Source organism: Amblyomma americanum, chromosome 3, assembly GCF_052857255.1.
Source record: "Amblyomma americanum isolate KBUSLIRL-KWMA chromosome 3, ASM5285725v1, whole genome shotgun sequence".
In the NCBI taxonomy this organism is placed as follows: domain Eukaryota; kingdom Metazoa; phylum Arthropoda; class Arachnida; order Ixodida; family Ixodidae; genus Amblyomma; species Amblyomma americanum.
In genome coordinates, this window is record NC_135499.1 from 208,966,932 (window position 1) to 208,980,890 (window position 13,959).

The 13,959-nt window shown below is 44.5% G+C and overlaps 3 protein-coding genes and 1 long non-coding RNA gene across 6 annotated transcripts in view; 2 read left to right on the plus strand and 2 right to left on the minus strand.

Annotated features, from left to right (window-relative positions):
• The window catches only part of LOC144125964 (fibrillin-1-like), a 103,772-nt gene extending 99,874 nt beyond the window's left edge, over positions 1–3,898 (plus strand). For both annotated transcript variants that reach the window (XM_077659810.1, XM_077659811.1), the window contains one exon: positions 3,200–3,898. In XM_077659810.1, coding sequence (XP_077515936.1) covers positions 3,200–3,350 — 151 coding nt within the window. In that variant the 3' untranslated portion in view covers positions 3,351–3,898. The remainder of the gene's footprint in view (positions 1–3,199) is intronic.
• A 1,163-nt stretch (positions 3,899–5,061) lies between these two features.
• LOC144125965 (uncharacterized) lies at positions 5,062–8,213 on the minus strand. Its single transcript, XR_013313440.1, has 2 exons — positions 8,082–8,213; positions 5,062–6,684 (listed from the first exon to the last, which is right to left on the minus strand). It is a non-coding gene; the product is annotated as an uncharacterized LOC144125965 (long non-coding RNA).
• A 2,023-nt stretch (positions 8,214–10,236) lies between these two features.
• On the minus strand, positions 10,237–11,111 carry LOC144125971 (uncharacterized protein C9orf85 homolog). The gene is made up of 2 exons (XM_077659820.1): positions 10,761–11,111; positions 10,237–10,396 (listed from the first exon to the last, which is right to left on the minus strand). Exons 1-2 carry the CDS (start codon positions 10,967–10,969, stop codon positions 10,252–10,254), a joined length of 354 nt encoding a protein of 117 aa, XP_077515946.1. The 5' UTR covers positions 10,970–11,111; the 3' UTR covers positions 10,237–10,251.
• A 125-nt stretch (positions 11,112–11,236) lies between these two features.
• LOC144125970 (alpha-ketoglutarate dehydrogenase component 4) lies at positions 11,237–12,869 on the plus strand. 2 transcript variants are annotated; one of them, XM_077659819.1, is made up of 4 exons: positions 11,237–11,391; positions 11,742–11,802; positions 11,887–12,059; positions 12,636–12,869. In XM_077659819.1, the coding sequence occupies exons 1-4, from the start codon at positions 11,362–11,364 to the stop codon at positions 12,651–12,653; spliced, it is 282 nt and encodes a 93-aa protein (XP_077515945.1). In that variant the 5' UTR covers positions 11,237–11,361; the 3' UTR covers positions 12,654–12,869. The 2 variants fall into 2 exon arrangements, with proteins under 2 accessions (XP_077515945.1, XP_077515944.1); XM_077659818.1 differs by having other exon boundaries at positions 11,238–11,391; positions 11,878–12,059.
• The last annotated feature ends 1,090 nt before the right edge of the window (positions 12,870–13,959 follow it).

The following is a 13,959-nucleotide window of genomic DNA, read 5'->3' on the forward strand; positions in this document are numbered from 1 at the left end:
GGAGTAGGAGGGTTGCACTGCCGTCACTGGAACGAACCACGCTAAGTGGTCCGAACACAGCTACGTCAAATGCGACAGCGTAGATCCTCGCACGTCCTCCCACTACTGCGACGGCCTCCCGAAACACATGGACAGACTTCATCGTTCAGAACCAGGCATTGGTCAGACACCTCGAACACAACTCATGCCACTTCTCAGATCACGAGGCTTCCTTCATGAATATCGAAGGCTTGCAGAGAAGTGCTATTGGAAGAGCGCTTGCGTCTAACAAAAAGAGCGCGCTGTAACTGGACGTATATGCATGTCGCTCTCAAATCTCAATATACCGCGGAATGAAAATACCTCAACAGCTGTCACTGAATCTCGATTTACACAGTGCTACCCTGCGGATGCCACGGGATGACCCAGGAGTGTCAGTAACAACGTAACACGCCACCTGCCAGTGGTGGCAGAACGAGTCTGAAGAGCTGCGCTCGAATTTCGCATTACAGACTATCGTACTCTTGTCAATTTTTTTTTATTTTATAGAGAACTTCCCAGAAATAAAAACAATCGGGTTGCCATTAAGGGCTGCAGACAAACCGCTTTTGTCACTGCAAGCGAAGCTTCGGCGTTGTCAAAATGGCGCCAATAACGTGCTGCTGTCGTTGCGGAAGGCCATTCCTCCATGAGGAAGGCATATACTATAAAGGAGCCTGTCCACAGAGGATGTGTCAAAGATCGCGAGATTGGCCGATTCGTCAGAGCAATTGCAGCAAGGCAGACAAAAATGAAAACCGTGTGGTCTTAAAGCAGGCAGAGAGTGCACCTTGAGAACAAGCCCAGCAAAAAACGGAATCAACCTGGATCACAATGCTATTTGGGGCTCGGGAGAGTTACTGACCCTATACGTTAGTGTGTGGTTCATTCCGAATAACAGAACAAAGGATGATGAGAACACACATTGAACAGCGTGACAGGTGACACGCAGGATTATTTTTTTGCAGATAGCGTGCAAGGTTATATTTTGCGAAAAGAACGGCGAGGTGCCGCCTCCAACGAAGGCCCCGCAAGAATGATTGGAATGGAGCTTTATTACGAGTGGGCCAGTGCAAGCGGAAGCTTTTTTTTTAAACCTCTTTTCGTGTTCTTTCTGGACAAAAAATGCGCCTTTCAAGCACGTACATGTAAAGAGTTTTACTAGCCCGCTTGCTACTGCACCGCTCAGTATAAGGGCCTGCATAATTTGAACCGTTGCCAAACCTTGGAACGGGAAGATAAGCGACGGTGACGATCGGGTGACATGTGCTCGAGGCCTCGAACGGCGTTGCGCGTTGTGTCAGCATTACGCGAACCCGTTATCCCTTATCGCTTGGACAGACACACCGGACGAAAGTCGTCGGTCGCCGTCGGAAGCGCAGTTTTTTATTTGCTTCGCTGCCACCTTTGTCTCCCATTTAAGACCGCGATCTCCGGTGTCCCTTATCTCTCGCTTCAAAACCAGCCTGTCTACCTAAAGTTACAATAAACAAGGCCACGTTGCCAGCACTTCAGGGCCGATGCAAATCCGCAGGCACCCCCGTTCTACCTGCACTCAGTCGCATCGTGAATCGATTACAGCTTCCAAAAAGGATGGTACTTTTTGCAGTGAAATATTACAGAGTATGCAGGCACTAGCAAACCACAACACCGTCCGGGAAGGGGGGGGGGTGCATAAACTGCGCATAAACGCGGAATATCCGTCATAATACGAGCCGCAATTCCTGCAGTAGTATAATTAGTTTTTAAACGGTTACTGTGCTATGTGCACGCACTGTAGTTTCGCTCATGTTCAGAAGCTAGGTGCAAAAGTGCAAAATAACGTAGTCTATGTGCAGATTGATGAATTGGAATGTGTGCTTCCATTTCTCCTATTCCGTGCCCATGAGCAAAGCTCGAACCTCGAAAGGCCGATTCTGCAGTGCATCAAATGCACCATAAATTAATCATATCAGGAACCACTATTCCTGCCAACTTTAAAGTGTGTGACACCGGCGCCAGGAGGACGCCAAGATTGAAGTTGGTGTAAACTTCAGAATAACTGTGAGCATACTTGGGTAAAGGTGGGTTAATATTTCGTCGGTGAAGTATATGGACCGAAGAACCGCTCTATTAACCAACCTTTGGCTGTTTACGATTGAAACAGTGATACGGAACGCACAGTAATATCCCATGTTGTACATATATTAGCAAAAAAAAAATGCTAGTTCACCATTTTGATGCGAAAGCATTAAGTGTTCATTACGAGAAAAGCTGGCGGCGTGTGTGTGTCAGTGTACTGGCAGGTGGCACAGAAAATTCCAGCGATGACAACAAAAATAAGGTGACGTCATCAAGCAGCCATAGACACACACAGAAAGTTCAGCACCGCCACATGACATTCGTCTATGTATACTACCCACTGGCCAAACTCCATGTGGCAGCAGTTTTCCCGACAACATTCGCACCAAAACTGTAAAGCAACCGTTTATCGTCCAGCATTCCAGGTGGTGTCATATGATTTCTCGTTGCATATAGCTTACATGTGCTAGTAAAGCTGGACGCTAGCTTGTGACAAGGATTCGAACCATCGACATAAGCACCTTCAATTGTGTGCCTTCCCAGGCTCTTTACCCCTTCTCTTAAGGTGCAGTTGAGGTTTCTACCAAGATGTGAGACAGTTACTGGCCATTTCCTTTCCTCAATAACCAATTTCCATCTCGAAATTGTGATGCAACCACTCGCTGTACACTTTTCCGGGTGGCATCATATACACGTGTGTGCGTGGTGTGTTTGTGTGAGTGGGTGCCAATGCACCCAGGGACAGTAATGTTTTCACATTCCCACACGTAAGCAGTCGTGTCTCTGGCGAATTTTATTTTGTCATAAGGCAATTTATGTTTGCAGTAAATAAATAACATCCACTAATGCATCCTTGTACACAGCTCTATATCCTCTCACCCCTTATTGTTTCTAGCTATCCCTTCTAGTACTGTTTGGACTCCCTATCCTCTCGTTCTCTTAATTTCTGCCAGCCACAGCTCGGTGCTTCAAGATAGTATAGATGCCATGGCCGGCACCAGTCTTTTCCTTCCATTCTTTTTTTTTTTTAATGGAACACTTACCACCTCCATACTGTGTAAAAGACTGCATCAAGCCGCCATGTGTCTCACCTGACTTTCTACGCGCATGTTTCACGCAGCGATGGTGGAGTGACGTTGCAGCTGGCAGAGACCATTGCGGAGCCGGGCGTGTACAAAGTCAACATTGGAAGCAGAAAGCCAACAGAGGAGGAGTCTCAGCACCACAACAGAGCATTCCGACTTCGTGTTCATGTTGCCATCACCAAATAAGGCCCACCGAGGGTCGGCATCCATCTTTCATCTTTCTCTGCCCTACTACAGCTGCACCAAGACGCGAGAGAAGCAGCTTTAGCAACTCGAGCCATGCCAACATTATTAAAGAACCAAAACCCCCAAGCCTGCCTCGATTAGTAAGCTTCACATACTGTATTCACTCAACGTGCACTTAGCACTGCCTGTTCCCCCAAGCATGATTTTTCAGTTATTTTCAGTGGGTCTATCATTTCGAAAATCTCACTGTGACTTTTAGTAAGAAATTAAAATGTTTTCTAAAACTCAAGATGGAGAAAAATAAAATGTCGGCAACACTAAACAAAGGCAGGAAGACAAAAAGAAACCCATGACCTCACACCACGAGTCAGTCCAGAGCTCGCCACTCCGCTCTAAGGCTACACAACAGCACACAATGAACATTGTGGCAGAATGTGGGGATCGTTTGTTTCAGGTCTGTGTCGTACACTAAGAAAGCAACAACCTTTAAAAATGATTTCTCCCCTCTGAAAAAAAAGTGTAAAAGAGGTGGCCAGCCGCTTTCTCTGTCTCTCTTTGTTTCTCTCTCCACCTGTCCTCGAATCACTAGAGGAGCCTATGAAGGAGCCTGACTTTAAGCACTGGCTGCCACACATTAAATGCAGACCTTCCATACACATCAAACCGAAGCTGTGGGGCTTAGGAGCTCATGTCACCCGGCAACATGCATGTGGCGTGCTATCTCACTGCTCACACCCAGGCGCTGCTTGAAAGAAGGCATGGCACGAGCGCCACCTAGTGATTTCCACTTGTGTTAAAAGTGGGCTCCAAACACAAGAACCGGTTCTAGGGTTGTCACATTTTTAAGAGAACCTGTGGTTTGACATTTATGCACTCAGACTAAAATTTTCAAAAAACGCAGCGGTAGATTTAACGGTACAGTGACCAGCCTTCATAACGAGAAATTTTACACATGAAAATCATGCCTAACCTCATTTTTGCACCGAAAAAATTTTTAAAAATATACATGGCTTAAGTGGGATGCCCCACCCCCCAACCATCCCCTCCAGGAGTGACTGATAAATCGGTCTCTGCAAAAATGCAACACAGTTCTGCAAACAACTTGCTGCACGAATGAAACTGCTTCCTTCCTTTATTATGTCTAAATTCGCTAAATGACACAAAGCTCTTGCATTATGACTGTTTGTCATTCTTGTGCCAAACAGTCAGAAACAGGAAAGGTACCCTAAAAGCCTTCGACACTCCTATAATGCCTAGCAAGTCACAGCACACTTTCTTAAAGGACCACTATACCTGCATGCACCTAAACCACGAGATGCACACATCACACAGCTTCATATTTCAACAATGGCTGTATCAGGTTCCCCATGCTTTTGCAAACATGTTGCATACCAGTGAGTACAATAGCTCATCATGGTCCCTAATGTGCCGTTAATGACAAGATCATACGGTTGCAAGTCTAGCATACGTGGCTGGGGTGAACATATAATCAATATCGTTGGTGGTTAGCTTAGCAGGGCTGCACTTATTTTGCAAAATTCATTTGGAGTGCTTCAAAAAATTGTGATTGTGCATTATTCTTAAATTTCACAACTGTCTAAAACCATTGAAAATTTAGTTTAAAAAAAAAAGCATTCGCAGCAAGACATTTTCACCAAGCTGGACAAAGCCTCTTCGGCATTGCACCCACCCTTGTTAAAAGCAAACAGAATAGGCATAACAAAGTTTATTCTCCTATGCTGCATGCATTTTGAGTAGTTCTACATAACTCAAAGCCAGAATCACTACCACATTAATATTTTATTTCATGTGCCATGTACAGCAAAGATGCAGATCACAACTTGTACAATTATTCAATTTTCTATATAGTCAAGCCTCATAAATATGATACCTGTTAATATGGACTACTCGAATTAAGGACAATTTCTCTGGGGACGAAACTTTTTCAATGTATTTATGCCTCACTAATACGGAAACATGGTCCGGACAATGAACAAGGGGAAAATGCATAGCACCCATTAGGGCTCATGTATTTTTTGTCTCGTTAATAAGGACAGTAATGCGAAAAAAATCTATACTGCCCCAACCAAGTGTTTCAATTTCTGCACTTTTGAGGAATGCACCAGAGGAATGCAGTGAAAAAGGGCAAATGGCTGAGAGATGGCCCTTTTCTTTTGTGGTTTCACGTTATACACTGCAGTTACCCAATCGGTGTGCCCCACAGTTTTCCATTTTGCGTGAATGACTGTGATGATAACTCCCTCTCCAGCTTGAGCAACGTAGAAAGCTGCATTCAGCAGCTGTCAGCTGGCCGAGTGCTGTGAATAGTCGTCGTAGTAGTTAGGTTGTTTAGTCATGAGACACCCTCAAGCACATCACTGATTACTAAGCGGGTCAAGCTGCACAACGGCAACCAGGAAAATGGGCTTGGAGCTGGCCAAAATCATGTCGTTTTAACTTCGCTGGCAACCATTATGAACAGAAGCAGACCTTAATCCTAGCATAATTTTTTCTTTGTTAACACGAACAACTCGCTTTTTTGCCAGTTCCGTTCAGAAACCAAAGTGTCCATACTAAGGAGGTACCACTCTACATGGCAGGATTGGGCAAACCACAGTGTTCACAAAGTATGCTGAGGAGCCAGTTGGTCAGACACAATGTCTGAATGAAGAACGTTGAGACAGCATATAGACAGGACAGGCACTTTTCCTGCCCTTGCCTTTTCTGTGTGCTGTCTCAACGCTATGTTCTTTGTTAAAACCGCAGTGTCTATCGTATTTGCAAACTTAAAAATTAGCAGACAAGGCACAACAATGCTAAACACTTTGGATTTTTCCTTTCACTAAACACGGTACTCAGGGGAAAACCTGCTTTGCACAAAGTGGCCGATCCAAAACAAGCAATGAGTAAGGCAGACACAATTTCATGGGCAAATTGGAGAATATGATTTGCAAAACGACATTAGAAACACAACATTATGTGTCATAGATCCCTTACAAAGTGTACAAAAGCACATAAATAACAATATTTACACTTTTTTGTGATTACACAAAACTCTGCATATGAAGAATGTCTTACTTAAAATCCTTGCTGATGTTACAATTCGACACCCAATATTCTCTTGTTGACTGTTTCATAAAGAGAGGCCAAAAATAACAGACAAGACAAGTTTGTGAATGTCACTGTACTGTTCCTTGCAGCATGGAGTCCAAAGTTGACTCCACAATGAATTGATGCTACAGCATCACAAGCAATGCGAATGTGCAGCAGCAGACCTTTTACTGCAAAAGGCATTGCAGCTGGTATTCATGGGATGCTCAAACATGAAGGAAACCTGAAAAAGGTGGCAATGCAGGAGCAAGAAATTAGTAGACGGAACAAGTGATCCAACTATAAATGCTACAGCATTTAATGTCGGCACACGAAAGCAACGATGATAACGCTCGCAAGGCAGCCTAAAATTTCACCTGATTAATGAGCAGAACATCTCGGGAAGGTTCAAATGTAATATAAAGATTATTTTGCAGATTACTTTGCAAACCACTGTTTTTGTTTGACAAGTTGAAAAAGTAGCCCTAAACTCGCGCGTCAGCACACAAACTGAGAGTATCTGCCAGAAGTGCTGCAAAAAGTGGCGCTCTTCGCATCGAAAATGCAGTAGAGCCACCTTATCTGAGTGAAAGTTATGAATTAACCACTTGCTACTTTTTTTCTGGTTTATGGGGGTTTAACGTCCCAAAGCAACTCAGACTATGAGAGACGCCGCAGTGAAGGGCTCCCGAAATTTCGATCACCTGGGGTTCTTTAACATGCACTGACATCGCACAGTACACGGGCCTCTAGAATTTAACCTCCATCGAAATTCGACTGCCCCGGCCGGGATCAAACCCGCATCATTCGGGCCAGCAGCCGAACCACCTGCTATTGATTAAGAAGTTGTTCCTAACACAGTTCCATGCTTTTCTGCGTGTGGAATGAGCAAGAAAGTATGCACTGCTCGAGCGAAGGAGCTGTGGCGAAATAGTATGCCACGAATAGCAGCAGGGCTAATGCCATTAAATTTGTGTGTGTAGCACCGCGCGAGTGCCATTAAATCTTAAAGCAGTATGCACTTAATGGCATTAAAGTTGCCCATGTGGCACAAGTATTATGCCTGGGTACAAATTGTGTTTAGCACAATTTTTATCTATTCTATTTGGAGTGCAAGAATCGGGTACAATAGAGTTTTCGCTGAAAACAAAGGACCCGCCGCGGTGGCTTAGTGGTTAGGGCGCTCGGCTACTAATCCGGAGTTGCTGGGTTCGAACCCGACCGCGGCGGCTGTGTTTTTATGGAGGCAAAACTCTAAGGCGCCCGTGTGCTGTGCGATGTCAGTGCGCGTCAAAAGATCCCCAGGTGGTCGCAATTAATGGCACCTCTTTCTTCCTTTCTTCTTTCACTCCCTCCTTTATCCCTTCCCTTACGTGCTGAACAATATATGAGACAGATACTGCGCTATTTCCTTCCCCCAAAAAACCAATTATTATTACTATTATGAAAACAAAGGGTCCTATTTATGGATTGCTTACCACAAAACAGTGCAAAACAATCACAAGCATGTAGAACTTACATTTTTCAAACAGACTACATTTTTGCTCATCTAATTAGAAAGAGGTAAAAAAAATAGCTGAAAGAGTCCACTCCTCTTGTTATCCCAAACATGCACATATCAGAAAAGACAAGTACACTCACACTTTCAGGATCACAGCAGTTGTGTTAAGACGCTAAATATATTCACGAAGAATCTGTCTCATCAGCATCCTCTGTCACCTGAGAGCTGCATGTTCAAAAACCAACAATCATCTTTTGGAGTGCTTGTCTAGTTACTGCAATGGCTTTCTTTTGACAACTCATAAGGCAGTCCAGAGCACTAAACAGGAGGAATGGCTGATTATTATAAAACATGAAATATGAACATAATAGCATCAAAACAGTGGGAAAACAAGAAATGAAAGAAGGCATGCTATACTAAATATGGCGAACAGAGAGCTCTTTGAAAGGGTAGAGACAAGACACCAATATTTTCATAGCATATTTTTGTTTTCGAACGATGCTCAAGACATTAGTAAACAGGAATAAACACGCGAAATTCGTCTACACTCAGTACCTATCTTATAACTAAATTTATTCTTCGAGGCTGTTTCAGTCTCAGTTTCAGCAGTCTGAAGACAGCTGCGACATCACAAATGAGCAGCAGATCACGTGAAGCATACAAAAGCCAAACACTTCAAAACATGACGTTATAGGGATTTTTCCAATTAATATCACTGTAGAGCTTTGCACAACAGCAGGTCTGTCATTTGCTTAGGCAGCAAGTTATTATGGCTGCCATCATTTCTTCCATTTTGGAAGGTATTGTTATGGAAACGAGCACAGCACTCAGGCAACACTGGGTAAGGGGAGATATCAAGAAGCCAGCTGTTAGGTGTGTGGTTCTTTGCTCTGATGCACACCTGGCCAACTTTTTAACAGTGTCAAGCGACCATCGGCCTGCCGGCTTGCCAGTGCCCATGGCATGGAGTGGCGAAACAATCGCATGTGTTGGCGAAACACATGCGCATGGAGCATGTGGGACGAAACAAGCACGTGTTACATGCACTTGTTTCGCCACTCCATGCTACATGTGCTTATTCTCGCTTGTTTTGCCACTCCATGCCAGGGGCACTGGCAAGCCGGCAGGTCAATGGTCGTGTGACACTGTTGAAAAATTGGCCAGATGTACATACCGTTTTTAACGCGATAGCATTAAGGTTCCCACTCTGCAGAAAATACACCGCTGGCATTACGGTTGTTGAAGCATCCCCGGAGAAGCAACCTAGGTGGGCCACCTAGGTCACATGACCTCGTGGCGTCATTACAACCTGCCCACCAGACTGTGAACAAACTGACCATTGTGGCAGGTGGCAGTTAAATTAATGATTGGTCGCGAGAGGGTGTTCAGGAAGAGCAGCTTGGGTCGCACAAGCCCCACCGGTGACAGCACCTGCCATCGCAGAGCAGTGGTGCATCCCTTAACCCCCTTGTGCAAGGAGTGGTGTCCTCATACCACTCCCAGCGACCTATGAATGTAATGATGAGAATGACCAATTCCGCATATATGGGCATTTACCCATTAATGCTATCGCGTCATACCCTTAAGGAGAGTAACAAGTTCGCTGCGTCATGGGCCACCAGTGGGTCACATCATTTTTTTATGCTTTGCGGCCATGGTGGTGATGATGGGTTTTTATGGCGCAAGGGCATCTGTGGCCAAAGAGAGCCGTGGCACAAGGTATTTTCTTCTACTCGAGGTGAGGTCAAAGACCCATTTCCCAAGCACTTCACCCTAAATAAGCCGAGCACCAGACCAGGGAAAAGCTTGTACCAACTGTATTACCGGTGGGTACCCAACAGCACTGGGGATCGAACCCTGCACCTCCCGCATGCCAGGCAGATGCTCAGACCACTAGGCCGCCGCTGCAGTACCATGAATACCAAGTCCCACGACGAAGCCATGGGACAGATGTTATAGTCAGGTCCGCCTCCTTAGACCTCACAATAAAATCTGATCCATGGCTTCATTATGTGATCGAGCTTTCGAGGCCGCAGAGCATGAATAAATGACGTGACGTGCTGGTGATCCGTGACGCAGTGGATGTGTTAAGTGTCCTCTCCAATTTTGTTTGCACAAGTTACAAAAGAGCAGTTTTTCAATTGTTGCCTATGTGTGCAAAAGCGACAACAGTATGCTTGCCTACTAATATATTTAGCATCTCTCTCGAAAGCGCAGGAAAGCACAGAACATCAATTTTTAAACTACTATGCAAGTCAACAAATGTTGCATAATGCGGTGAAAATGTGGGGAAGAGTCCACTGGCATATTTCATCTTACAGTACATGCAGAATCAAGCCTTCCAATGTAGTGTAAATTAATTGCTCCGCATTTCGCACAGATTTTTAGCCTTTGTGCACAAGTGCCACATATTATGTGGTATGCTAACTTGACTGTTTTGCCTTCACACTTGACACTGGCACGAAAAGAACAAAAAATTAATCAACACACAACTTTGCTACAACTTGGGATGATAGACTCTGCGGATGATAGACTATGCCCTAAAGGTCATACTGCTGTTCTATATTTAAGCTCTAAACGACAACCCTACTTGATAAAAGGTAAAAATGTTCCCTTTTCTATGTACACCAACATAACACAAAGAAGCTGCTGAATAATACGGCTGAAAGTAATAAATAAAGCCTTACCACAAATTACTATAACTTATTTTGCAAAAAGTGAGATGTAAATCTTGTCAGCATAAAAATGAGTCAGGCTTGCACAAACCAGCCCGTGTACTTCTTGAAGCATAGGCCACAAAGAAAGCTAAAGTGTCTCACCACTTCCTGGGAACTGTCAAAGGTTTATACTTTTTGTACTTGATTTTCCACTCGATAATATCTTTGCACCTGGCGCACAGATTTTCAGTTTTCGTATTGAGAATCCGTTTTGTCTGCACACTGGTGTCGTGAAGGGTGTTCTTAAAAGCCGTTGCATTCTGGTGCTTTTGGCCTCGACTTCTGCTCACATTTCCTGATTGAGTGCTCATGTTTAAATACAGAAACAGCTGTTACACGATATGCTGGTGAGTCACCCGAAAGCGCATCTACAGTGCAGCGTAACGAAGCCAGACAGGCAAAACAGCGCAGAACACGCTGCTATTAGGAAGCCGCCATAGTAAAATGTGACGTAAAAGTCACGTGCACGTAACTTTAATAAAAAGTATATAAAACGCGACAATAACGCGTAATTTTATACTGCTGTGGATGCTTGGCTAATAAGCTTAGCTGTTATAATCAAAACAAAACTTCCTCTTGCGAAATGTTTAGCCGTAGATTAAACCAAACGTAAAGCTTCCCTAATGTGCCGCACCTGGGCAGTGCTGGCAGTCTAAAAATTGGGTTGTTGGTGCGGTCAGCATTGGCGGCTGCGGCGGCGCGGATGGCTTCGTCTTCAGCGAGAGTTATTCAGGTCGGTTGCATTATTATTTTTGTTTCCTCCGGGCAGACCAATGAACGGCAAAAGAGTAAACAATTACGGCGTCTGATCCCGCTGGCTGCTGCTCCTTCTGGCCAGGAACCGCAATGTGCTTGATGCCGAAACAGAACTTGTGTTGAAGGACGCCCTTGAGCAAGCGCCCGGAGTTAAAACGTCGTGGACGGTTTAATTTCTGACTGACAGCAAAGGCCGCCGATTCCTCCTGGTGACCAAGCTGCGCGGGCGATGAGTGGCCCTCTAGCACGCGAAAGTTTGGGAGCGTGATGTCGCTTTCAGAATGCAAAACTCATTCATTGCAGATATTGCACCTCTCGTTCTTGCAGGCAATCAAGCCACATAACCCGCTGATAAAATTTCGCGCGGGCAGCGCAAGACCGGACAGAGGTGAGAAGGATCCAGCAGCGTCGTGAGGTTGCTTGGTAGGACAACTTTTTTGACGTAGTTCACAATGTCGCGAAGTTCTTACAGGGCCGACGCAAACTACCGCCTCATCCACGGCGATGAAGGCAACGAGCAGCGCTGCGCCTGCAAGCTCCAAACCGGTGGGATCCACGCCGCGTGGTACCGGTATTGATGAATCTCAGCTGCCTGCTCGGTACGCCAGGAAACCAATGTCTCAGTACGAAGGCGACTATATCCAGGTGAGTAAGGTGGCCGCCGATGAGTGATAAATCAAATCGATTCGCTTGACGCGTCTGTTGGAGCGCTTCGTTTAATTTGCAGCGTTGATGATATCCCTCGTATTGGCGGGGTGCCGTTAACAAGCAGCGTTTGTGGTCTCTATTTTAATGCAACTTCAATTAGTTGCGTCGAATACCCATTATAACACTTCACGACGTCGCGAGCGTGTTATGCCTGCCAATAAAATAGATCCAAAAAATGCTCTACAACGACTGCTCCATCCTTCGTCATTCTCCCGACCAGCGTTCAGGAATTTGGTGCTATAAGGTTTGGTGCTTCTCCAACTTGCCCATACCTATGCTGTTTTAAGCTATTTGTTCTTTACATCTTTTTTCTAATGCAATAATGGGCATATGCTCTAATTGTGTAACGATTAATCTCAGTTATCATGAAAAAAGGTTAAATATTTATTTTCTTAACACTCTTTTGTGTGCATGTCATTTCCATAGCCAGTCATTGTCATTACCTATCAGCATTATCGCTAGTACATACTATGTGCCTGTCATGTCCTGAATGTTTACCTTCTTTTTTTGCAGAGAGGAGGACCGGAGTAAACAGATGCCTGCATAGCCGCTGTAAATAAGAAACGCTCAAATGAAATTCTTGAAGCCATTGTTGAAGGTAACTGCTTCTAGCAGGAATAGAGGGGGGGACCACGGAAAGCATGGAGAAAATGCACCAATGCAACTATTTATTTGTCAAAAGCAGGCAGTGCTGAATGCTCCTTAAGTGCCCACTGCATTCCCATGCAATTAAATATGTTTGTTGTTCTTGTTGCAGTTTAATTTAGATCTAAAAATCTGCTGCAGATCCAGTTTGGCATCGCTGCAGAACTGCCTATGGAATGTAGCACTAATCATATAGCTGAAGGCTTGAGCCATGATGCAGTTTTCTGCATGTGCTGTAATCAGTGCAAAGTGGGATTATATACAGTTTTGTTAGTGCCAGTTTTCTGAAGGAAGGCAGTACATATGTTGCTAAAGGAAAGTGGTCAAAAGTATATTGCATGATGACAAGCTGAAAACCATTCTTGCATCTCAGCGTTACGTCCCACAGCACCTCGTCCCACAGCACACCACCTCCCACAGCATCCCAGTAACAAAAGCAGCTAATATGTCAGAGGGCAAAATATTTGCCACCAAGATGAATCTTGTAACAAATGAAGCAAGTGGTTATCACATGGGGCTTAGTCGGGGCCGTAAGGCGAATGATCAAGAAGTTTTCACAAATTTGCAGATCCTTTTGTTAATTGAGTTGCACGCAGCCTGACACATTATTGTAAGGCACTCCAGTCGCTCCAGTCAACAGGCCCAAATGTTTTTGAGGTAAAGCATGAACATACCTCTCAAGATACTTTCTTGCACTACAGTTGCTGTCACTTGCTTAAACATTTTACAACATTCAACATCCTGCAGCACTGTGTGCCAAGAATTTTTTTGATGCACCATCATATTAAGCAAGAAAATTAATACACCAATTAACTTGATGTATACTAATGCAGTTGTGCTACTTCTGTTTCTGCAAGGTGAGTAATGTAGAACTGTTTCTCCTACTGGCTCATGTTGGAAAAGTTCGTGCTCAATTTAGAAAGCTGTCTTGTTTTGATAGCTTCAACACGCAGTGGAACTTCAGCGTGTAAGTGATGAAATCGAGTGGCGAAATAACACTTGCAGGATGTCTTGAGAAATTTTCATAACTTCTAGGCCTGATGGTACACAGTGCAATTTATGTAAATTTTATAAAGACTTCATTGGTAGTTAGCTCTGCAGCACCCAAACAGCTCTGTAGTGCAGTAGTAGAGCTTGTGGTGAGAGCACAGTAGCTAAGGCACCAGCAAACACAGCATTACACACTTGAGCT

Bases quoted from the DNA above. Each gene is read 5' to 3' on its own strand.
- LOC144125971 (XM_077659820.1), bottom strand. From the start codon at position 10,969: ATGAGCACTCAATCAGGAAATGTGAGCAGAAGTCGAGGCCAAAAGCAC. The intron at 10,397-10,760 runs GTGAGACACTTT...TTTTCGTGCCAG, and splicing joins TTGACAGTTCCCAGGAAGTG to TGTCAAGTGTGAAGGCAAAA.
- LOC144125970 (XM_077659818.1), top strand. From the start codon at position 11,362: ATGGCTTCGTCTTCAGCGAGAGTTATTCAG. The intron at 11,392-11,741 runs GTCGGTTGCATT...TCGTTCTTGCAG, and splicing joins CTTCAGCGAGAGTTATTCAG to GCAATCAAGCCACATAACCC. The intron at 11,803-11,877 runs GTGAGAAGGATC...AATGTCGCGAAG, and splicing joins CAGCGCAAGACCGGACAGAG to TTCTTACAGGGCCGACGCAA.